The 25,641-nt window shown below is 47.6% G+C and overlaps 1 protein-coding gene across 2 annotated transcripts in view; it reads left to right on the top strand.

Annotated features, from left to right (window-relative positions):
• The window catches only part of LOC122550422 (matrix metalloproteinase-20-like), an 85,813-nt gene that overhangs the window by 11,144 nt on the left and 49,028 nt on the right, over window positions 1-25,641 (top strand). For both annotated transcript variants that reach the window (XM_043691132.2, XM_043691131.2), the window contains exons 4-8: window positions 7,148-7,273; window positions 8,980-9,141; window positions 11,017-11,137; window positions 11,250-11,383; window positions 11,834-11,993. In XM_043691132.2, coding sequence (XP_043547067.2) covers window positions 7,148-7,273; window positions 8,980-9,141; window positions 11,017-11,137; window positions 11,250-11,383; window positions 11,834-11,993 — 703 coding nt within the window. The remainder of the gene's footprint in view (window positions 1-7,147; window positions 7,274-8,979; window positions 9,142-11,016; window positions 11,138-11,249; window positions 11,384-11,833; window positions 11,994-25,641) is intronic.

The following is a 25,641-nucleotide window of genomic DNA, read 5'->3' as shown; positions in this document are numbered from 1 at the left end:
TTAAGCGGCAATTGGATAGGTACATGGATGGGTGCTTAAGCTAGGACCAATGTTCGGCACAACATTGTGGGCCGAAGGGCCTGTTCTGTGCTGTATGGTTCTATGTTCTATGTTCTATTCCTATACCCATCCAGATGCCATTTAAATGCTGTAATTGTACCAGCCTCCACCACTTCCTCTGGCAGCTCATTCCATATGCACACCACCCTCTGTGTGGAAAAAGTTGCCCCTTAGGTCTCTTTTATATCTTTCCCCTCTCACCCTAAACCTATGCCCTCTAGTTCTGGACTCAGAGTCTAAATGTGTAGTGCTGGAAAAGCACAGCAGGTCAGGCAGCATCCGAGAAGCAGAAAAGTTGATGTTTTGGGCATAAGCCCTTAATCCAGGGAGAACTAGCTATTTGGACACAAAATTGGCTTGAAGTAGACGACAGAGAGTGGTGGTGGAGGATTTTTTTTTTGGACTGGAGACCTGTGACCAGTGGTGTGCCACAAGGGTCAGTGCTGGGTCCAATACTTGTCATCATTAATGTAAATGATTTGAATGTGAGCATAAGCGGTATAGCTAGTAAGTTTACAGATGACACCAACATTGGAGATGCAGTGGACAGCGAAGAAGGTTACCTCCGATTACAGTGGGATCTTGATCAGATGGGCCAATGGGCTGAGGAGTGGCAGATGGAGTTTAATTTAGATAAATGTAAGGTGCTGCATTTTGCAAAGGCAAATCAGGGCAGGATGTATTCACGTTATGGGCACAAGCCCTTCATCAGCCTCATTCCTGATGAAGGGCTTTTGCCCGAAACATTGGTTCTCCTGCTCTGCGGATGATGATTGACCTGCTGTGCTTTTCCAGCACCACACTCTTTGACTCTGAACACCAGCATCTGCAAACTTCACCTTCTCCTGGGATAATGAAGAAGGTATTTGGTAAACCTTGCTGTTATTGGTCAGTGTATTGAGTGTAGAAATTGGGAGGTCATGTAACAGTAGCATTGGACTTTGGTGAGGCCACTATTGGAATACTGTGTTCAATTGTGGTCTCCCTTCTTTAGAAACCTGAAAGGGTGCAGAAAAGATTTACAAGGATGTTGCTAGGGTTGGAGGATTTGAGCTGTCAGGAGAGGCTGACTAGGCTGGAGCCCTTTTCCCTGGAGTGTTGGAGACTGAGGAGTGATCTTAGAAAAGTTTATAAAATCCATGAGGGATATGGATAGGTAGGAGGTCCAAAATGACAGGCCATAAGTAAGAGGGGAAATTTTTAAAAGGGATCCAAGGGGCAACTTGTTCAACCAGAGGGTGGTGTGTGCAGGGAATGAGCTGCCAGAGGAAGTGGTGGAGGCTAGTACAATTACAACATTGAAATGACATCTGGATGGATATATGAATAGGAAGGGTTTAGAGGGATGTGGGCCAAGTGCTAGCAAACTGAATTAGATTAGGTTCGGATATCTGGTTGGCATGTATGAGTTTGGCTGAAGGGTCTGTTTTTCGTGCTGTATATATCTATGTGTCTATGATCCTAATTCCACCTACCTCCTTGTTGAAAACACATCATGTTTTAGCCTTAGCTACATTCTGTGCTGATGAATGCCATAGGCTCATCCCACTCTGGGTGAAGACATTTCTCTTCATCTCAGACCTAAAAGGCTTCCCCCTTATCTTCAAGCTCCTAGTTCTGAACTCCCCCACCAGTGGGAACATCCCTCCTGTGTCAAGCTGGTTTAGACCTGTTTTACCCTGGGTTTTAGATTGCTTCTCCCTATTCTCCCATTTCTCTGCATTGAACCTCATCTGACACATTATAATCTCTGCATTAATTTTGATAATCCATTTGTCCACCCACCCTATTGATCTATGTCCTCCTCATGGTTTACAACACTTCATCATAACACCCATAACTTTTGTAATTATGACCTGAAGTCTCAATCATTAATGTATAACAGGAAGAATTGGGGTTCTAATAATGACCTTTGGTGAGCTTTATGATATATCTAACAAAAGCAACCTTTCATCACTAAGTTAAAGAAAAGTTTTGTGATTTACATCTGAAAGAAGTGAAACTATCATGGTCATTCTAACAGATGAGAGAATTAACAAACAATCAAGGGATTTTTCACTGTATAATTTCAGTTACATCACGCTGTAAACTTGTGCTATGAACTCTGTGTCTTATAATCTTAACCTCCACAGCCACCTGATGAAGGAGCGTCGCTCCAAACGTTAGTGTGCTTCCAATTAAACCTGGTGGACTATAACCTGGTGTTGTGTGATTTTTAACTTAGTACACCCCAGTCCAACACCGGCATCTCCAAATCATTTCACAATTATGCTCTGCTTCCTGTCAGACAATTTTGCTCACATCTTTTGAGCAGTATTTTACAAAAGTGCCTTTTGGAAGCCCATCTACACCACATCAACAGCATTATCCTCATCAACCCTCATCAAAAAAACACCAACAAGTCAGTAAATCACAATACCTCCTTAACAAACCCATACTGGCTTTGCTTCAATAACTTGCATTTACTCAAGGGACCATTAACTATGTCCTGAACTTGTATAAATTCTCTTTTTGGTTCCTATTTGGCCCCACTCCAGTTTTTACCAAATGATTGTACTTATAGGCTGATTATTGTGTGGGTAGATGTGAGTTGTGTTTTCAAATGGATTCTCACTGTGAAACTGTGTGCCATTTCTTCCTGTATCTCACTTCATAAAGAGCTCCCCTGCCCCATGGCATCCCCAAGGATGGTCTGATTCCCACCCCATCTTACCATGTGACATTTCTGGAACAATTTGCCACACAGTAAATAACTGTATCCAGACCATTATCGAGAGGCCAGACAAGCACTGGCGTCTGAAGCTGCCCCTGTTTGGTCACGGACATTTGTTGAAGAAAGTGGAGAAAGGAAAGTTGACAGCAGCCATTCTCTGACCGGGGCATTGAGGTCCTGCTACAGGCACTGTTGCAGATTAGGGCTCTCCTTTATCTGGAGGACTGCCACCCCCCAGTCTGAGGTTGCCATCTGGGTCAATACTATCTCAACGGTGCCCGCTTCAGTGCCCCATTCTCACAAGGACACAGGAGGACACTGTGCCAGGAGGTACCCAGGCGGAGGAGGAAGGGCAGACAGAATGCTGCAGCCCCATTCTATTTGCCCAATCAGACCCTTGGTATGGAAATCAAATACAGTCCACCTCCCTCGAGCACAGAAACCCTTGGTTTGACCCTGTTCTCAGCCACACACCTCCCCAGAGATGGCCCGAATGGCCAGTGAGCTCCCCTGCTGGGAGGGCTCCTCCACCCCAGCTGTGAACCCAGACCAAGGGGGGGAGGCAGAGGGAAGGGGAAGGCACAGGGGAAGGCAGAGGCAGAGGGAGAGGGAGAGGAGGAAGGGGAGGCAGAGGGAAAGGAGGAGGGAGAGGGAGAGGGAAAGAGTGAGGAAAAGGGGAGGGGAAAAGAGAGGGGAAGGGATGGGGAGGGAGAGGGACAAAGGGAGGGAGGGAGGTGGAAGGGGAGGCAGAGGGAGAGGAGGAGGGTGAAGGAGAAAGGAAGACGGGGGGGAGGGGAGAGGGGGAGAGAGAGGGCGAGGGGTGGGCCCTTTGTTGGTGTGGGTGACAGCACAGTGCGTATCATCTTTGAATAGATTTGATAGATGTCGTGCAAAACCAATGTGTTTGAGTGTTTGTGTAACCGGGCCAGCATGAAGCATACATTCAGAGCCAGCCCGGGGTAGACCAGGGGCCTATGCTTGTATGGAGCCTGCTGCAGCCCCATGTATCCAGGACATTCCTGCTGAGACCATTGGCCCTCAACCTCCAACATGTCGATCCTCTCCTTGGCCCCTGCATAAAGGAGATGGTATGAATGAGACGATCAGTGATGTCTGAGGCAGGGGCTGAGACAGAGCCAATGTCTTAGGATGACAGAACTCTGTCCTGTACGCTGCAGAGTGTGTGTGTGTGTCATGTGTAAGGATCCTCTCAGCAGCCCTCCCTCACAGGTTGGGACTTCCTTGAGCTCACTGCCATTTTCCTTCTCAGATAGAAGGTGACAGTGAGCACTCCTTGGCCTGTAGTTTCCAACCTCTGCCTCTGTACATCAGTGAAGCCATAACCCTCCAGATTCCTTCCCTTTAAAACCTCCAGACCCTGTAACCCCCACCCACGGCTACCTGGATGCAGCTCCATTGGGTCGCGTCTCTGTCGATGAGGGTAAGGAATTCGTATGCTAGTCCTCATGGGGTCAGCTGCCTCTGGACCATGGGTGAATGCCCCTCCCACATGCCCCTCTCTGTTTTCATTCACAATTCCCCGTAACCCCATTTCCTGTTCATGGCGCCCACCTTCATTACTAATAATTACCCCTTTAGCCAAGCCTGCATACCCCAGTGCAGGCTTAAAAAAAATTCCATGCAAAGACTGTACAAAACACTACATAGGACAAACAGGAAGACAGCTAACGATCCGCATCCATGAACACCAACTAGCCACGAAACGACACGACCAGCTATCCTTAGTAGCCACACACGCAGATGACAAGCAACATGAATTCGACTGGGACAACACTACTATTATAGGACAAGCCAAACAGAACAGCCAGGGAATTCCTAGAGACATGGCACTCATCCACAGATTCAATCAATAAGCACATCGACCTGGACCCAATATACCGACCACTGCAGCGGCCAGCTGGAACTGACAACCGGAAGCGGGAGATTCAAACCACTACAAATGCCGGAGGAAAGATCACAGAAGCGTTTCACAGGAGGCTCCCAAGCACTGAGGATGTCACCTAGACAGGGGAAGAAACGTCTGCAACACAAATTCCCAGCTCGGCGAACAGAACCACAACAAAAGCAAGACAAGGTGTAGCCCCACTCAGCCCACAGGTAGCACTGGTTGGGTAAGCTCTAAGAGATCAAGCCCTATACCTCATTCCAATCAGCCCGGTCCAACAATGACAAACCAGGTGCAACAACACGTGTCACTGTCTACCATCTGATAAGTTTCTGACCACGGACCAGTCCCACCAACATGATGGGTGGATTTCCCCTTCCTCGACAATATCTCATTTCAGCCCTGTCTGATGGAACGTTCATCCATATCTTTATTATGTCCAGACTAATTTACTCTGACGGACTGCTTCCTCATTCTTGGTAAATCTGAACTTATCGAATCCCCATTGTAATAGTCCTAACTTTCAGCCAGTCACTGTCAATCCTCTGGTCACTGACTTATACAGACGAATAATTAAACAAAATATTGATTTGAAAATTCTCATCTTTGCTTTCAAAACTTCCATGGTCTTGCTGCTCCCTCTCTCTCTATTCCCCTGCATCCTCACAACCTTCTGATATACCGGAACCCCCCTTATTCTAACTATTGAGCATCCTCAATTTTAATCACTCCACCTTAGTCAAGGAATTCCTGCCCTAAATATCTCGGCCTTGTGTTTGAGATTCTTCTTCAGACCGAACAATTTCATCTGTGGGTAGCACAGTGGCACAGTGGTTAGCACTGCTGCCTCACAGCACCAGGGAACCGGGTTCAATTCCTGTCTCAGGCGACTGACTGTGTGGAGTTTGCACATTCTCCCCATGTCTGCGTGGGTTTCCTCCAGTTTCCCCCCACAGTCCAAAGATGTGCAGGTCAGGTGAATTGGCCATGCTAAATTGTCCATAGTGTTAGGTGTAGGGGAATGGGTCTGGGTGGGTTGCGCTTTGGTGGGTCGGTGTGGACTTGTTGGGCCGAAGGGCCTGTTTCCACACCGTAAGTAATCTAATCAAGTTTTTAGAGTCAAGTCATTGAGATGTACAGCACAGAAACAAACCCTTAGGTCTAACCCATCCATGACAACCAGATATCCCAACCCAATTTAGTCCCACCTGCCAGCACCCGGCCCATATCCCTCCAAACCCTTCCATCCAAATGCCTTTTAAATGTTGCAATTGTACCAGCCTCCACCACTTCCTCTGGCAGCTCATTCCATACACGTACCACCCTCTGCGTGAAAAAGTTTCCCCTTAGGTCTCTTTTATATCTTTCCCCTCTCACCCTAAACCTATGCCCTCTAGTTCTGGACTCCCCCACCCCAGGGAAAAGACTTTGTCTATTTATCCTATCCATGCCCCTCATAATTTTGTAAACCTCTATAAGGTCACCCCTCAGCCTCCGACGTTCCAGGGAAAAACAGCCCCAGCCTGTTCATCCTCTCCCTGTAGCTCAGATCCTCCAACCCTGCAACATCCTTGTAAATCTTTTCTGAACCCTTTCAAGTTTCACAACATCTTTCCAATAGGAAGGAGACCTGAATTGCACACAATATTCCAACAGTGGCCTAACCAACTTGCTGTCCAGCCGCAACATGACCTCCCAACTCCTGTACTCAATACTCTGACCAATAAAGGAAAGCATACCAAATGCCGCCTTCACTATCCTATCTACCTTGCGACTTCACTTTCAAGGAGCTATGAACCTGCACTCCAAGGTCTCTTTGTTCAGCAACACTCCCTAGGACCTTACCATTAAGTGTGTAAGTCCTGCTAAGATTTGCTTTCCCAAAATGCAGCACTTATCGCATTTATCTGAATTAAACTCCATCTGCCACTCCTCAGCCCATTGGCCCATCTGATCAAGATCCCATTGTAATCTGAGGTAACCACCTTCGCTGTCCACTACACCTCCAATTTTGGTGTCATCTGCAAACTTACTAACTGTATCTCTTATGCTCACATCCAAATCATTTATATAATGATCATTTGCCCTAATAGTTCCTTATATGACAGGGGTATTCTTTCACTTCATACTGTTCTTGGGGTCTGCAGACTTGGCTGAAGGGTTATTTGTTAATGTTTCATTGCATTAAATATGTTGTCAGGTAATATTGTTACTAACAAAGTCACCAGACCTGCAATGTTAATTCTGATTTCTTCCCACAGATGCTGCCAGACCTGCTAAGCTTTACTAGCAGTTTCTGTTTTGTTGATTATGGTTATTCCTGAGTGTGTTGGTCCTGTTCAGTCCACTGTTATATATTACCACCATGCATTATCAAGTACAATGAACTCAATGCAACAATAAACCATTCGGACTGTGGTTCTGTTTCTGACATTGCTGCTTTTTTTTTATCTTCACTCCTTTGGTAGTTCATGGTGATAATTTTCCATTCGATGGACGTGGAGGTACTTTGGCTCATGCATTTTCACCTGGACCGGGTATTGGAGGGAATATTCATTTTGATCAGGAGGAGGATTGGACAATAGGAGACTATGGTAAAGATTCTCAACAAATGCACTGAAAATCTAGGGTTTATAGTGAGGGTTAAACATACAGGAACATCCAATTGATTCTGTTAATCCAATGCATTGACCCCTTGTCCACCGAAGTAGATAGTTTATTTTCTGGAAGTGCTAGAAATAATCTGAATTCCCAACCTCCTTTAATCTGTAGTTCTCCAAAGGGCAAAGTTCTACAGTTAGAACCATCAACCCGTGGAAATGATCCAGCATGGAATAGGGCTATTGGCCCATCTTGTACATGCCGACCCGAGGGCACTCAGAAACCCTTTCTGATCCCTTCTTCCTGCACAGGACTCATGGGCCTGCAGCTTACAGCTCTGAAGGTGCATGGATCTCTGTCTCCACCACCAACTCAGGCAGTGAATTCCAGACACCGTCCATGTAAAATCTTTTTCCTCACTAATCCTTCTGCCACTTAGCTTGAAGCTCCGGCCCCTGGTTTTTGAACTCTCTGCCAAAGGAAACAGGTTCCTCCTGTCTGTCTCTGCCCCCCCACAGTTTTGTATCCCTCAATCATGTCACCTCTCAGCCTTCTCTGTTCCATGGAATACAACCCCAACCTCTCCAATCTCTCCTCATAACTACAATTTGCCAGCCCTGGCAACATTCTGGTAAATCCTCTCCACTCTCTCTCCAAAGAAATTCCATCTTTCCCGTAATGTGGTGACCAGCCCCGCATACAATCCTCCAGTTGTGGCCTCACCAGTGTCTTATACAGTTTCATCATTAGGTCCTTTCTTTCGTATTGTATACCTCTGTTAATGAAAGACAGCTTTCCAAATGCCTTCTGTAAAACCTTATCCAGCCGTATTACTGCTTTCAGGGACCTCTCTACATGCACACCAAGATCTCTCACTTCATCTCCCCCTCTCGGTTTATGCCCATTTATTGTTTATTCCCTTTCACTGTTTGACCTCCCTGAGTGCATGACCTCACACTTATCAGAGTTGAACTCCATCTACCACTATCCTACCCACTCCAACCCATCTATATCATGGTGGAGCTTACAGCTCTGCCATACACTACGCAGCCAGTTTTTATGTTCATGTTCAGGTCCAAATCATTGATGTATAAAACAGATAGTAGGGATCCCAACACTGAGCCCTGTGGAACATCACTTAAAACAGCTTTCTATTCGCAACAGCAGCCATCGATCACTACCCTTTATTCCTGTAGCTGAGTCACTCGGGATCCAGTTGGACACATTGCCCTGGATGCCATGAGCTTTGACTTTATTGAGCAGTCTGCCATGTGGGACTGTCCCTTACTAAAAGACAGCATCCACTACACTGCCATCATCGATCCCTCTTGTCAATCCCCCTTTCAAAGAATTCAATCAAGTTTGTAAGGTTTGACCTTCCATTAACAAAGCCATGCTAACCATCCCTGACATCAAGACTTTCCAAAGTTAAAGGAAAACTAATTTATATTCTAATTTGAAACATTGTTAACTGGGCTTGACCTCATTGGGAGAAAAATGCCTGTTAATTCTGAAATATTAATATGTCAGTTTTATGCCACAAAGTTACTTAGGAATCCTTGTTGCAGGAGGTGCTGTTTATAACAGACAAAATAAAGTAGACAGAAAGAGATGTGGAAATCTCAAGCTGTCGATGTATTACCATTCATTGCATGTCACTCATTGTGAGTTTGTTTCTAATGAAATTATTTCCTTTAAGGTGTCAACCTATTTCATGTTGCTGCCCATGAATTTGGTCACGCACTGGGGCTTGGTCACTCCAGGCATCGTTCTGCTGTGATGTATCCTACGTACAAATACGGTCGATCAAATATATTCTCTCTTTCATGGGATGACATCATGGCTGTACAGGATCTGTATGGTATGACCATTATTTTTTTAAACATAACAAATAGAAAAGGTATAACACTTATTAAATTAATCACAGAATGACTATTAGAAAACAAAAGATGTTCCCCTGTCCGCTTCCTAACATTTGGATACTGACTCAGTAAAGCTGAATGGTTATCATTTTAAAATGGTCTCTAATGATATTTTCATCTTCTCCAATGTTACAAACTTAATTTGCATGGTTCCAAAATGCATGTAGATTATGTTTCTTGGTTGGAAAACAGATTTAAGGACTTGATCTAAAAATAACATATCAACATCATACACTCTTATTTTATGTCATATTTTGCTTGATTTTTCACTGTTATCATCACTCATTCATTTAAATTGAATGTTCATGGTTTCCAGATGGTGTGTTGTATACAAGTGTGAGCTTAAAGAGGTTCGGAGAGAGTATTGTCAATGTTTGTGGTTAAATCTCAATTGTTTCCCTTGCTTTTTCATTCTGAATACAATAGTCCCTTGGTTCCCTTAATATGGCTAATTCCTGTTGGGAATATTTTGTGTCACTGCTTTTTGAAGTGAGGGATATTAATGTCTATGGAGGGGTGTTAGCTCATTTTTTCCTAAATTGGTCACAACAGAAACAAACACATACAAAGAAAAATAAATAAATCAAAAAATACAAAGAGAAACAAATAGATACAACCAGTTACAGCAAAAACAAACAGAGTCCACACTTAAAGGAAAGGTGCTTTCGGAAACCGTGGTTTTTAAGGAGCGTCATGATGCAGTGATGTCACACAGTCCCCCATTAGACCTGCAGCTTAATTTTATCACAGACAATGCACTGTCAATGGCTGCCAAATTTGAACATCAACGATTTCCAGTTGTTTTGAGAGCATCCGCATCAGAATCAATCAGATGTTCATCAATCCATAAAAGAACTTTCCAATTCGTTGTTGTTTGAACAAGAGATTTCACCTCCTGCTCACGAACATTTAGCAGCATGACGAATACGTTGTGACATTTTGTTTTAGAAACCTTGGAATCCTGAAAGACCAGGGATGAAAGACCAAAGAAGAAAGGCGCGTCCGTGTGGAATTACAAACTTTGCTGAAAAGTATCACTGCCCATTTGAATAGAAAGGGATTATAAATCTTGACACCCAGCTATTTAGTTCCAGCAGCACCTGAGATGGAAAACAATGCTCATTTTTTTCTCAATTTTTCAACAATGCCTTTATCCTAAAGGAACCTGTTATCCCAGAAGGACAAGTCCCAGAGTAGCCCTGGGGGAATCAAGACTACTCAGAGCCCCAGTGTGGGATTCCAGGGCACCAGCTGATAATTGAACTGAACTGAACAAGCTGCTTATAATGAGGTGGCATTCTCAATAGCACAGACCTTCTCATTCCTTGTATCAGTTTCAATCTGGAGCCAAGTGTTAAGATTGCACTAGAGGCTACTAGGTCATAAAAAGAGGTGTATCACCAACATTTGATGGAAATAGCCAAAAGACAACATTTCAGATTTTTTAACTTTTATATAACTAGCAAACTGAAAGGGACATAGACTAAACATTACTTAACAGGCTACTGAAATCCCAAATTAAAGGTCATTTTTAATTAATTAACAAAAACAACCAAATATGCCTTACAAAATATTTTATTACACTTGTGCTTGTGGCAGGTGCATAACACTAGGGATGACATCCTGAGATCCCCTCAGTTTTCCAGCAACCTCACATCTCCCTTTCCTGCCCAGTCCAAATTCACAAACTCTTTCACAAATCGCGACAATGAGGGAATAAGTGAAATCCATGTCTATTTTCAATAGTTTTACAATATTATTCAATAGTAACTTTAATCTTTTCTTTTGCAATAAATACTTCTTTCTCTGTTTAGGATTCATACGAATGTATCGTCAACAATCTGCAGAACCACTAATAACAGATAAATGTGATTCCTCCACATCATTTGATGCTGCCACCAGTGCACATGGTGAAATATTGCTCTTCAAAAATAAGTAAAAGTTTATAATTTATATGCCCATCTTTTGTATAATATGGATATTGACATTGCTCCTTGATTCATAAGCAGTTTGGTTAATGGTGCATGTGGTTTGATGTGTTGGTTAGATACTTCTGGCGAACAGAACCAAAAGTAGCTGATGCCAAGTTCATCGCTATCCAAGATAGCTGGCATGGTCTCCCATCGAGCATCGACGCTGCTTGTGAAATTCCTGAGGACGATATTATTTATTTTTTCAAAGGTAACTCAATTTATTCTACATTGCTTCCAAAGTAGAGATTAATTGAAACGATATGAATACAGCTAACACAGAGCAAGACTGGGACTAGATTGAGGAAGGTTTTGAAGGGCTTTTGCACGAAACGTTGATTTTCCTGCTTCTCGAATGCTGCCTGATCTGCTGTGCTTTTCCAGCACCACTCTAACCCTGACATTAGATTGAAACTAGTAAGATTAAAATAAATTAGTAGAATTTGTATTTAACTGCCGAATGTTTTAACTTTATACGGAAGCAGAGGCAAAGACCATTGTGGTTCATCCAACAAATTTCAAAATCAAAAATAAATACAATTAAGACTGCAACATAACTCCAGCATGGATATCAAACAGATGTGAGCTGATTGCTGACCTGTGGTACACTCCTGGTTGCCCTTGAATGGGATTTATAATTAAACACTTCTTTCATTTGCAGGATCAAAATTTTGGACTTACAGCCATTTTGGACATAGTCAAAACTCCTCTCAATCTATCTCCCTCTTTGGATTTCCAGCATATGTGAAGCAAATCGATGCAGTAGTATTTATTCAACAGACAAAAAAGCTAATATTCTTTGTGGGGACAATGTACTGGAGGTAAGTATTATTGACTGTTATTGTTTTTGCTGTCCAGCCTTTAATCTCCCATTCACCTGGAATTGGTTACAGCCATCAATGTCCTCAATCACCTTCTCTCCTTTTTGATGTAGTTTCGATTTTCTGAGGAAAGGATAATCGTTTCTGCAGCATAGATTGTGGTAATGTGTGGAGACTCTGCAGAACCCTTAACACAGCAGACTCCAGGCAACGGCTGGGAATTGAAGGCTCTGATAGACAATGTTTTTGTGCCTGGAACCCTCTGAAAGATTCCAGTTACTCCGGAGAAATCAGAGGGTTCTGCTGCATTTAGATTAATAGCTACCCAGGAAAAGGTAGACTATTAAATTCAGGGTCTAACCACTAGGTAACTAATAAACTGATAGCTCTTCCACAACTTACCAACCTGACAACTATACCTTCCCCTGACCACTTAAACCTCCAGACTATAACCCAGAGTCTGTCTACTGTCAGACCCAACACACCCTCATTCCTCAAAACTGAAACCCAACATCTTACATTCCCCGACCCAACATACACCCTCCCGTCCAGGAGCTGAGACCAACCCTGCTACCAGCCCAAATCCCAGACTCTCACCAGGACCTGCACCACTTCAGGACCAACACACTTCCTTCTCCAAATAACACCCTCCTCCTCCCCACTCCAGACCAACACACCCTTCCACCCACCCACTGGGAACTGACCACCACGAGTCAAGGTGTACCTGCCTTCCCTTGGGACCCGACAGCCTCGGACCCCATGAGACCTGGCACCAGGACCCACCTTCACTCGACCTGCCAGAAACACCTCTTCATTAGCTGGCCCCCTGCCCACCTGGTGACCTGTACCATAACCAGCTGGCATATTACCCTCCCTTAACCCGAACCCCAAACTTACCACACGTACATAAGCATTCACTGGAGCAATCCAACTGATCTGAATATTGAAATGATTGAATATGGTGACTATAGTTGGTGTGATTTGCCAGGCCCCGATTACTCTGCACTGCCAGATCAGTCCCTGATTACTCTGCACTGCCAGATCAATCCCCGATTACTCTGCGCTGCCAGATCAATCCCCGATTACTCTGCACTGCCAGATCAATCCCCGATTACTCTGCACAGCCAGATCAGTCCCCGATTACTCTGCACTGCCAGATCAGTCCCCGATTACTCTGCACTGCCAGATCAATCCCCGATTACTCTGCACTGCCGGCTTAGTCCCCAATTACTCTGCACTGCCAGATCAAACCCAGATAGCTCTGCACTGCCCGATCAATCCCTGATTACTCTGCACTGGCAGATCAATCCCTGATTACTCCGCACTGCCAGATCAGTCCCCGATTACTCTGCACTGCCAGGTCAGTCCCCGATTACTCTGCACTGCCAGGTCAGTCCCTGATTACTCTGCACTGCCAGATCAGTCCCTGATTACTTTGCACTGCCAGATCAGTCCCTGATTACTCTGCACTGCCAGATCAGTCCCTGATTACTCTGCACTGCCAGATCAGTCCCTGATTACTTTGCACTGCCAGATCAGTCCCTGATTACTCTGCACTGCCAGATCAGTCCCTGATTACTCCGCACTGCCAGATCAGTCCCCGATTACTCTGCACTGCCAGATCAGTCCCTGATTACTCTGCACTGCCAGATCAGTCCCTGATTACTTTGCACTGCCAGATCAGTCCCTGATTACTCTGCACTGCCAGATCAGTCCCTGATTACTCTGCACTGCCAGATCAGTCCCTGATTACTCTGCACTGCCAGATCAATCCCTGATTACTCTGCACTGCCAGATCAGTCCCTGATTACTCTGCACTGGCAGATCAATCCCTGATTACTCTGCACTGGCAGATCAATCCCTGATTACGCTGCACTGGCAGATCAATCCCTGATTACGCTGCACTGGCAGATCAATCCCTGATTACTCTGCACTGTCGGCTTAGTCCCCAATTACTCTGCACTGCCAGATCAATCCCCGATTACTCTGCACTGCCAGATCAATCCCTGATTACGCTGCACTGGCAGATCAATCCCTGATTACGCTGCACTGGCAGATCAATCCCCGATTACTCTGCACTGCCAGATCAGTCCCTGAATACTCTGCACTGCCAGATCAGTCCCCGATTACTCTGCACTGCCAGATCAGTCCCCGATTACTCTGCACTGCCAGATCAATCCCAGATTACTCTGCACTGCCAGATCAGACCGTGATTACTCTGCACTGGCAGACCAATTCCCGAATACTCTGCACTGCCAGATAAATTCCTGATTACTCTGCAATGCCAGATCAATCCCTGATTACTCCGCACTGCCAGATCAGTCCCCGATTACTCTGCACTGCCAGATCAGTCCCCGATTACTCTGCACTGCCAGATCAATCCCAGATTACTCTGCACTGCCAGATCAGCCCGTGATTACTCTGCACTGGCAGACCAATTCCCGAATACTCTGCACTGCCAGATAAATTCCTGATTACTCTGCAATGCCAGATCAATTCCTGATTACTCTGCACTGGCAGATCAATCCTCGATTACTCTGCACTGCCAGATCAATTCCTGATTACTCTGCACTGGCAGATCAATCCTCGATTACTCTGCACTGCCATATCAATCCCTGATTACTCTGCACTGCCAGATCAATTCCTGATTACTCTGCACTGGCTGATCAATCCTCGATTACTCTGCACTGCCATATCAATCCCTGATTACTCTGCACTGCCAGATCAGTCCCTGAATACTCTGCACTGCCAGATCAGTCCCCGATTACTCTGCACTTCCAGATCAATCCCTGATTACTCTGCACTGCCAGATCAATCCCTGATTACTCTGCACTGCCAGATCAATCCCTGATTACTCTGCACTGCCAGATCAGTCCCTGATTACTCTGCACTGGCAGATCAATCCCCGATTACTCTGCACTGGCAGATCAATCCCCGATTACTCTGCACTGCCAGATCAATCCCTGATTACTCTGCACTGCCCGATCAATCCCTGATTACTCTGCACTGCCAGATCAATCCCTGATTACTCTGCACTGCCAGAACAATCCCTGATTACTCTGCACTGCCAGATCAATCCCTGATTACTCTGCACTGCCAGATCAATCCCTGATTACTCTGCACTGCCAGATCAATCCCTGATTAATCTGCACTGCCAGATCAATCCCTGATTACGCTGCACTGGCAGAACAATCGCCGATTACTCTGCACTGACAGCTTAGTTCACAATTACTCTGCACTGCCAGATCAGTCCCTGATTACTCTGCACTGCCCGATCAATCCCCGATTACTTTGCACTGCCAGATCAATCGCCGATTACTTTGCACTGCCAGATCAATCGCCGATTACTCTGCACTGGCAGATCAATCCGCGATTACTCTGCACTGCCCGATCAATCCCTGCTTACTCTGCACTGCCAGATCAATCCCTGATTACTCTGCACTGCCAGATCAATCCCTGATTACTCTGCACTGCCAGATCAATTCCTGATTACTCTGCACTGGCAGATCAATCCCTGATTACGCTGCACTGGCAGATCAATCCCCGATTACTCTGCACTGCCGGCTTAGTCCCCAATTACTCTACACTGCCAGTTCAAACCCCCGATAGCTCAGCACTGCCCGATCAATCCCGGATTATTCTGCACTGGCAGATCAATCCCCGATTACTCTGCACTGCCATATCAATCCCTGATTACTCTGCACTGCCAGATCAGTCCCTGAATACTCTGCACTGCCAGATCAGTCCCCGATTACTCTGCACTGCCAAATCAATCCCAGATTACTCTGCACTGCCAGATCAGCCCGTGATTACTCTGCACTGGCAGACCAATTCCCGAATACTCTGCACTGCCAGATAAATTCCTGATTACTCTGCACTGCCAGATCAATTCCTGATTACTCTGCATTGGCAGATCAATCCTCGATTACTCTGCACTGCCAGATCAATTCCTGATTACTCTGCACTGGCAGATCAATCCTCGATTACTCTGCACTGCCATATCAATCCCTGATTACTCTGCACTGCCAGATCAATTCCTGATTACTCTGCACTGGCAGATCAATCCTCGATTACTCTGCACTGCCATATCAATCCCTGATTACTCTGCACTGCCAGATCAGTCCCTGAATACTCTGCACTGCCAGATCAGTCCCCGATTACTCTGCACTTCCAGATCAATCCCTGATTACTCTGCACTGCCAGATCAATCCCTGATTACTCTGCACTGCCAGATCAATCCCTGATTACTCTGCACTGCCAGATCAGTCCCTGATTACTCTGCACTGGCAGATCAATCCCCGATTACTCTGCACTGGCAGATCAATCCCCGATTACTCTGCACTGCCAGATCAATCCCTGATTACTCTGCACTGCCCGATCAATCCCTGATTACTCTGCACTGCCAGATCAATCCCTGATTACTCTGCACTGCCAGAACAATCCCTGATTACTCTGCACTGCCAGATCAATCCCTGATTACTCTGCACTGCCAGATCAATCCCTGATTACTCTGCACTGCCAGATCAATCCCTGATTAATCTGCACTGCCAGATCAATCCCTGATTACGCTGCACTGGCAGATCAATCCCTGATTACGCTGCACTGGCAGAACAATCGCCGATTACTCTGCACTGACAGCTTAGTTCACAATTACTCTGCACTGCCAGATCAATCCCTGATTACTCTGCACTGCCCGATCAATCCCCGATTACTTTGCACTGCCAGATCAATCGCCGATTACTTTGCACTGCCAGATCAATCGCCGATTACTCTGCACTGCCAGATCAATCGCCGATTACTCTGCACTGCCAGATCAATCGCCGATTACTCTGCACTGGCAGATCAATCCGCAATTACTCTGCACTGCCAGCTTAGTCCACAATTACTCTGCACTGCCAGATCAATCCCTGATTACTCTGCACTGCCCGATCAATCCCTGCTTACTCTGCACTGCCAGATCAATCCCTGATTACTCTGCACTGCCAGATCAATCCCTGATTACTCTGCACTGCCAGATCAATTCCTGATTACTCTGCACTGCCAGATCAATCCCTGATTACTCTGCACTGCCAGAACAATCCCTGATTACTCTGCACTGCCAGATCAATCCCTGATTACTCTGCACTGCCGGCTTAGACCCCAATTACTCTGCACTGCCAGTTCAGTCCCCGATTACTCTGCACTGCCAGTTCAGTCCCCGATTACTCTGCACTGCCCGTTCAATCCCCGATTACTCTGCACTGCCAGATCAGTCCCCGATTGCTCTGCACTGCCAGATCAGTCCCCGATTGCTCTGCACTGCCAGTTCAGTCCCCGATTACTCTGCACTGCCAGATCAGTCCCCGATTGCTCTGCACTGCCAGATCAGTCCCCGATTGCTCTGCACTGCCAGTTCAGTCCCCGATTACTCTGCACTGCCAGTTCAGTCCCCGATTGCTCTGCACTGCCAGTTCAGTCCCCGATTGCTCTGCACTGCCAGTTCAGTCCCCGATTGCTCTGCACTGCCAGTTCAGTCCCCGATTACTCTGCACTGCCAGATCAGTCCCCGATTGCTCTGCACTGCCAGATCGGTCCCCGACTGCTCTGCACTGCCAGATCAGTCCCCGATTACTCTGCACTGCCAGTTCAGTCCCCGATTACTCTGCACTGCCAGTTCAGTCCCCGATTACTCTGCACTGCCAGTTCAGTCCCCGATTACTCTGCACTGCCAGATCAGTCCCCAATTACTCTGCACTGCCAGACCAATCCCCGATTACTCTGCAATGCCAGATCAGTTCCCGATTACTTTGCACTGCCAGATCAATCCCTGATTACTCTGCACTGCCAGATCCATCCCTGATTACTCTGCACTGCCAGATCAATCCCCGATTACTTTGCACTGCCAGATCAATCGCCGATTACTCTGCACTGCCAGATCAATCCCCAATTTCTCTGCACTGCCAGATCAATCGCCGATTACTCTGCACTGCCAGATCAATCGCCGATTACACTGCACTGCCAGATCAATCCCCGATTACTCTGCAATGGCAGGTAAATCCCTGATTACTCTGCACTGCCAGATCAATTCCCGATTACTCTGCACTGCCAGATCAATCGCCGATTACTCTGCACTGCCAGATCAATCGCCGATTACACTGCACTGCCAGATCAATCCCCAATTACTCTGCAATGGCAGATAAATCCCTGATTACTCTGCACTGCCAGATAAATCCCTGATTACTCTGCACTGCCAGATCAATCCCCGATTTCTCTGCACTGGCAGATCAATCCCCGATTACTCTGCACTGGCAGATCAATCGCCGATTACTCTGCACTGCCGGCTTAGTCCCCAATTACTCTGCACTGCCAGATCAATCCCTTATTACTCTGTAATGCCAGATCAGTCCCCGATTACTCAGCGCTGCCAGATCAGTCCCCGATTACTCTGCACTGCTAGATTAGTCCCCGATTACTCTGCACTGCCCGATCAGCCCGCGATTACTCTGCACTGCCAGATCACCCCGCGATTACTCTGCACTGCCAGATCACCCCGCGATTACTCTGCACTGCCAGATCAATCCCTGATTACTCTGCACTGCCAGATCAATCCCTGATTACTCTGCACTGCCAGATCAATCCCTGATTACGCTGCACTGGCAGATCAATCCCTGATTACGCTGCACTGGCAGATCACTCCCCACTTACTCTGCACTGCCGACTTAGTCCCCAATTACTCAGCACTGCCAGATCGATCCCTGATTACTCTGCACTGCCAGATCCATCCCTGATTATGCTGCACTGGCAGATCAATCCTTGATTACGCTGCACTGCCCGATCAATCCCCGATTACTCTGCACTCGCAGATCAATCCCCGATTACTCTGCACTCGCAGATCAATCCCCGATTACTCTGCACTCGCAGATCAATCCCCGATTACTCTGCACTCGCAGATCAATCCCCGATTACTCTGCACTCGCAGATCAATCCCCGATTACTCTGCACTCGCAGATCAATCCCCGATTACTCTGCACTGCCAGATCAATCCCCGATTACTCTGCACTGGCAGATCAATCCCTGATTACTCTGCACTGCCGGCTGAGTCCCCTATTACTCTGCACTGCCAGATCAATCCCGATTGCTCTGCACTGCCAGATCAGTCCCCGATTACTCTGCACTGCCAGATCAGTCCCCGATTACTCTGCACTGCCAGATCAATCCCCGATTTCTCTGCACTGCCAGATGAATCCCTGATTACTCTGCACTCCAGATCAGTCCCTGATTACGCTGCACTGGCAGATCAATCCCCGATTACTCTGCACTGGCAAATCAAACCCTGATTACTCTGCACAGCCGGCTTAGTCCCATATTACTCTGCACTGCCAGATCAAACCCCGATTAATCTGCACTGCCAGATCAATCCCTGATTACTCTGCACTGCCAGATCAATCCCTGATTACTCTGCACTGCCAGAACAATCCCTGATTACTCTGCACTGCTGGCTTAGTCCCCAATTACTCTGCACTGCCAGATCAATCTCTGATTACTCTGCACTTCCAGATCAATCCCTGATTACTCTGCACTGCCGGCTTAGACCCCAATTACTCTACATTGCCAGATCAAAACCCGATTGCTCTGCACTGCCAGATCGGTCCCCGACTGCTCTGCTCTGCTAGATCAGTCACCGATTACTCTGCACTGCTAGATCAGTCCCCGATTACTCTGCACTGCCAGTTCAGTCCCCGATTACTCTGCACTGCCAGTTCAGTCCCCGATTACTCTGCACTGCCAGTTCAGTCCCCGATTACTCTGCACTGCCAGATCAGTCCCCGATTACTCTGCACTGGCAGATCAATCCCCGATTACTCTGCACTGCCGGCTTAGTCCACAATTACTCTGCATTGCCAGATCAAACCCCGATTGCTCTGCAATGGCAGATCAATCCCTGATTACTCTGCACTGCCAGATAAATCCCTGATTACTCTGCACTGCCAGATCAATCCCTGATTACTCTGCACTGCCAGATCAATCCCTGATTACTTTGCACTGGCAGATCAATCCCCGATTACTCTGCACTGGCAGATCAATCCCCGATTACTCTGCACTGGCAGATCAATCCCCGATTACTCTGCACTGCTGGCTTTGTCCCCAATTACTCTGCACTGCCAGATCAATCCCCTATTACTCTGCACTGCCGGCTCAGTCCCCGATTACTCTGCTCTGCCCGATCAGTCCCCGATTACTCTGCACTGCCCGATCAGTCCCCGATTACTCAGCACTGCCAGATCAGCCCGTGATTACTCTGCACTGCCAGATCAACCTGCGATTACTCTGCACTGCCAGATCAATCCCTGATTACTCTGCACTGCCAGATCAATCCCTGAATTCTCTGCACTGCCCGATCAGCCCGCGATTACTCTGCACTGCCAGATCAGCCCGCGATTACTCTGCACTGCCAGAAGAGTCCCTGATTACTCTGCACTGGCAGATCAATCCCTGATTACGCTGCACTGGCAGATCAATCCCCGATTACTCTGCACTGGCAGATCAATCCCCGATTACTCTGCACTGCCAGATCAAATCCCGATTGCTCTGCACTGCCAGATCAATCCCCGATTACTCTGCACTGCCCAATCAGTCCCCCATTACTCTGTTCTGTCAGATCAGTCCCCAATTACTCTGCACTGCAAGATTAGTCCCCGATTACTCTGCACTCCCAGATCAGCCTGCGATTACTCTGCTCTGCCAGATCAGCCCGCAATTACTCTGCACTGTCAGATCAGCCCGCGATTACTCTGCACTGTCAGATCAGCCCACGATTACTCTGCACTGTCAGATCAGCCCGCGATTACTCTGCACTGCCAGATCAATCCCCGATTACTCTGCACTGCCGGCTTAGTCCCCAATTACTCTGCACGGCCAGATCAAACCCCGATTACTCTGCACTGCCAGATCAATCCCCGATTACTCTGCACTGCCAGATCAATCCCCGATTACTCTGCACTGCCAGATCAATCCCCGATTACTCTGCACTGGCAGATAAATCCCCGATTACTCTGCACTGCCAGATTAATCCCCGATTACGCTGCACTGGCAGATCAATCCCTGATTACGCTGCACTTCCCGAATCATCCCTGATTACTCTGCACTGCCAGATCAATCCCCGATTACTCTGCACTGCCAGATCAATCCCCGATTACTCTGCACTGCCAGATTAATCCCCGATTACGCTGCACTGGCAGATCAATCCCCGATTACTCTGCACTGGCAGATAAATCCCCGATTACTCTGCAATGCCGGCTCAGTCCCCGATTACTCTGCTCTGCCCGATCAGTCCCCGATCACTCTGCACCGCCGGCTCAGTCCGCGATTACTCTGCAAGGCCCGATCAGTCTCCGATTACTCAGCGCTGCCAGGTCAGTCCACGATTAGTCTGCACTGCCAGATCTGCCCGCGATTACTCTGCACTGCCAGATCAATCCCCGATCACTCTGCACTGCCAGATCAATCCCCGATTACTCTGCACTGCCAGATCAATCCCTGATTACTTGCACTGGCAGATCATTCCCCGATTACTCTGCACTGGCAGATAAATTACCGATTTTTCTGCACTGGCAGATTAATCCCTGATTACTCTGCACTGGCAGATTAATCCCTGATTACTCTGCACTGGCAGATTTTTCCCTGATTACTCTGCACTGGCAGATTAATCCCTGATTACTCTGCACTGGCAGATCAATCCCTGATTACTCTGCACTGGCAGATCAATCCCTGATTACTCTGCACTGGCAGATCAATCCCCGATTACTCTGCACTGGCCGATCAATCCCCGATTACTCTGCACTGCTGGCTTAGTCCCCGATTACTCTGCACTCCCAGATCAGCCTGCGATTACTCTGCACTGCCAGATCAGCCCGCAATTACTCTGCACTGTCAGATCAGCCCACGATTACTCTGCACTGTCAGATCAGCCCACGATTACTCTGCACTGTCAGATCAGCCCGCGATTACTCTGCACTGCCAGATCAATCCCCGATTACTCTGCACTGCCGGCTTAGTCCCCAATTACTCTGCATGGCCAGATCAAACCCCGATTACTCTGCACTGCCAGATCAATCCCCGATTACTCTGCACTGCCAGATCAATCCCCGATTACTCTGCACTGCCAGATCAATCCCCGATTACTCTGCACTGGCAGATCAATCCCCGATTACGCTGCACTTCCCGAATCATCCCTGATTACTCTGCACTGCCAGATCAATCCCCGATTACTCTGCACTGCCAGATCAATCCCCGATTACTCTGCACTGCCAGATTAATCCCCGATTACGCTGCACTGGCAGATCAATCCCCGATTACTCTGCACTGGCAGATAAATCCCCGATTACTCTGCAATGCCGGCTCAGTCCCCGATTACTCTGCTCTGCCCGATCAGTCCCCGATTACTCTGCACTGCCCGATCAGTCCCCGATCACTCTGCACTGCCGGCTCAGTCCGCGATTACTCTGCAAGGCCCGATCAGTCCCCGATTACTCAGCGCTGCCAGGTCAGTCCACGATTAGTCTGCACTGCCAGATCTGCCCGCGATTACTCTGCACTGCCAGATCAATCCCCGATCACTCTGCACTGCCAGATCAATCCCCGATTACTCTGCACTGCCAGATCAATCCCTGATTACTCTGCACTGGCAGATCATTCCCCGATTACTCTGCACTGGCAGATAAATTACCGATTTTTCTGCACTGGCAGATTAATCCCTGATTACTCTGCACTGGCAGATTAATCCCTGATTAATCTGCACTGGCAGATTAATCCCTGATTACTCTGCACTGGCAGATTAATCCCTGATTACTCTGCACTGGCAGATTAATCCCTGATTACTCTGCACTGGCAGATTAATCCCTGATTACTCTGCACTGGCAGATCAATCCCTGATTACTCTGCACTGGCAGATCAATCCCTGATTACTCTGCATTGCCAGATCAATCCCCGATTACTCTGCACTGGCAGATCAATCACCGATTACTCTGCACTGGCAGATCAATCCCCGATTACTCTGCACTGGCAGATCAATCCCCGATTACTCTGCACTGGCAGATCAATCCCCGATTACTCTGCACTGGCAGATCAATCCCCGATTACTCTGCACTGGCAGATCAATCCCCGATTACTCTGCACTGGCAGATCAATCCCAGATTACTCTGCACTGGCATATCAATCCCCGATTACTCTGCACTGCCAGATCAATACCTGATTATGCTGCACTGGCAGATCAATCCCCGATTACTCCGCACTGGCAGATTAATCCCCGATTACTCTGCACTGCCGGCTTAGTACCCGATTACTCTGCACTGCCGGCTCAGTCCCCGATTACTCTGCACTGCCTGATCAGTCCCCGATTACTCTGCACTGCCCGATCAGTCCCCGATTACACAGTACTGCCCGATCAGTCCCCGATTACTCTGCACTGCCGGTTACGTCCCTGATTGCTCTGCACTGTCAGATCAGTCCCCGATTGCTCTGCACTGTCAGATCAGTCCCCGATTGCTCTGCACTGCCCGATCAGTCCTCGATTACTCTGCACTGCAAGATCTGCCCCTGAGTATTCTGTACTGCCAGAGCAGTCCCCGATTACTCAGCGCTGCCAGATCAATCCCCGATTACTCAGCGCTGCCAGATCAGTCCACGATTACTCAGCACTGCCAGATTAGTTCACGATTACTCTGCACTGCCAGATTAGTCCCCGATTTCTCTGCACTGCCAGATCAGCCCATGATTACTCTGCACTGCCAGATCAGTCCCCGATTAATCTGCACTGCTAGATTTGTCCCCGATTACTCTGCACTCCCAGATCAGTCCATGAATACTCTGCACTTCCAGATCAGTCGCTGATTACTTAACACTGCCAGGTCAGAACCAGATCACTCTGCACTGACAGATCAGTCCCTGATTACTCTGCACACCCAGATCAGTCCATGATTACTCTGCACTACCAGGTCAGTCCCCGATTAATCTGCACTGTCAGATGAGACTCTGATTACTCTGCACTGCCAGATCATTCCCCGATTACTCTGCACTGGCAGATAAATTACCGATTTTTCTGCACTGTCAGATTAATCCCTGATTACTCTGCACTGGCAGATTAATCCCTGATTACTCTGCACTGGCAGATCAATCCCTGATTACTCTGCACTGCTGGCTTAGTCCCCGATTACTCTGCACTGCCAGATCAAACCCTGATTACTCTGCACTTCCAGATCAATCCCCGATTACTCTGCACTGCCCGATCAGTCCCCGATTACGCTGCACTGCCGGCTTAGTACCCGATTACTCTGCACTGCCGGCTCAGTCCCCGATTACTCTGCACTGCCCGATCAGTCCCCGATTACTCTGCACTGCCAGATCAATCCCCGATTTCTCTGCACTGCCAGATGAATCCCCGATTACTCTGCACTGCCGGCTTAGCACTCCAGATCAGTCCCTGATTACGCTGCACTGGCAGATCAATCCCCGGTTACTCTGCACTGGCAAATCAAACCCTGATTACTCTGCACTGCCGGCTTAGTCCCATATTACTCTGCACTGCCAGATCAAACCCCGATAGCTCTGCACTGCCCGATCAACCCCTGATTACTCTGCACTGGCAGATCAATCCCTGATTACTCTGCACTGGCAGATCAATCCCCGATTACTCTGCACTGGCAGATCAATCTCCGATTACTCTGCACTGGCAGATCAATCCCCGATTACTCAGCACTGGCAGATCAATCCCCGATTACTCTGCACTGGCAGATCAATCCCCGATTACTCTGCACTGGCAGATCAATCCCAGATTACTCTGCACTGCCAGATCAATCCCTTATTACTCTGCACTGCCAGATCAATACCTGATTACGCTGCACTGGCAGATCAATCCCCGATTACTCCGCACTGGCAGATTAATCCCCGATTACTCTGCACTGCCGGCTTAGTACTCGATTACTCTGCACTGCCGGCTCAGTCCCCGATTACTCTGCACTGCCCGATCAGTCCCCGATTACTCTGCACTGCCCGATCAGTCCCCGATTACTCTGCACTGCCCGATCAGTCCCCGATTACTCTGCACTGCCCGATCAGTCCCCGATTACTCTGCACTGCCAGTTACGTCCCTGATTGCTCTGCACTGTCAGATCAGTCCCCGATTGCTCTGCACTGCCAGATCAGTCCTCGATTACTCTGCACTGCAAGATCTGCCCCTGAGTATTCTGTTCTGCCAGATCAGTCCCCGATTACTCAGCGCTGCCAGATCAGTCCACGATTACTCTGCACTGCCAGATTAGTCTACAATTACTCTGCACTGCCAGATTAGTCCACGGTTACTCTGCACTGGCAGATCAGCCCATGATTACTCTGCACTGCCAGATCAGTCCCCGATTAATCTGCACTGCTAGATTTGTCCCCGATTACTCTGCACTCCCAGATCAGTCCACGAATACTCTGCACTGCCAGATCAGTCCCTGATTACTTAGCACTGCCAGGTCAGAACCAGATCACTCTGCACTGACAGATCAGTCCCTGATTACTCTGCACACCCAGATCAGTCCATGATTACTCTGCACTACCAGGTCAGTCCCCGATTAATCTGCACTGTCAGATGAGTCTCTGATTACTCTGCACTGCCAGATCAGTCCCT

This window comes from Chiloscyllium plagiosum, unplaced genomic scaffold (assembly GCF_037043375.1).
Source record: "Chiloscyllium plagiosum isolate Xiang-an unplaced genomic scaffold, Cpla_swu_hap1 HiC_scaffold_6, whole genome shotgun sequence".
Lineage (NCBI taxonomy): Eukaryota > Metazoa > Chordata > Chondrichthyes > Orectolobiformes > Hemiscylliidae > Chiloscyllium > Chiloscyllium plagiosum.
The sequence above is the reverse complement of the archived record's forward strand: the minus strand, read 5'-3'. Positions and strand labels throughout refer to the sequence as shown.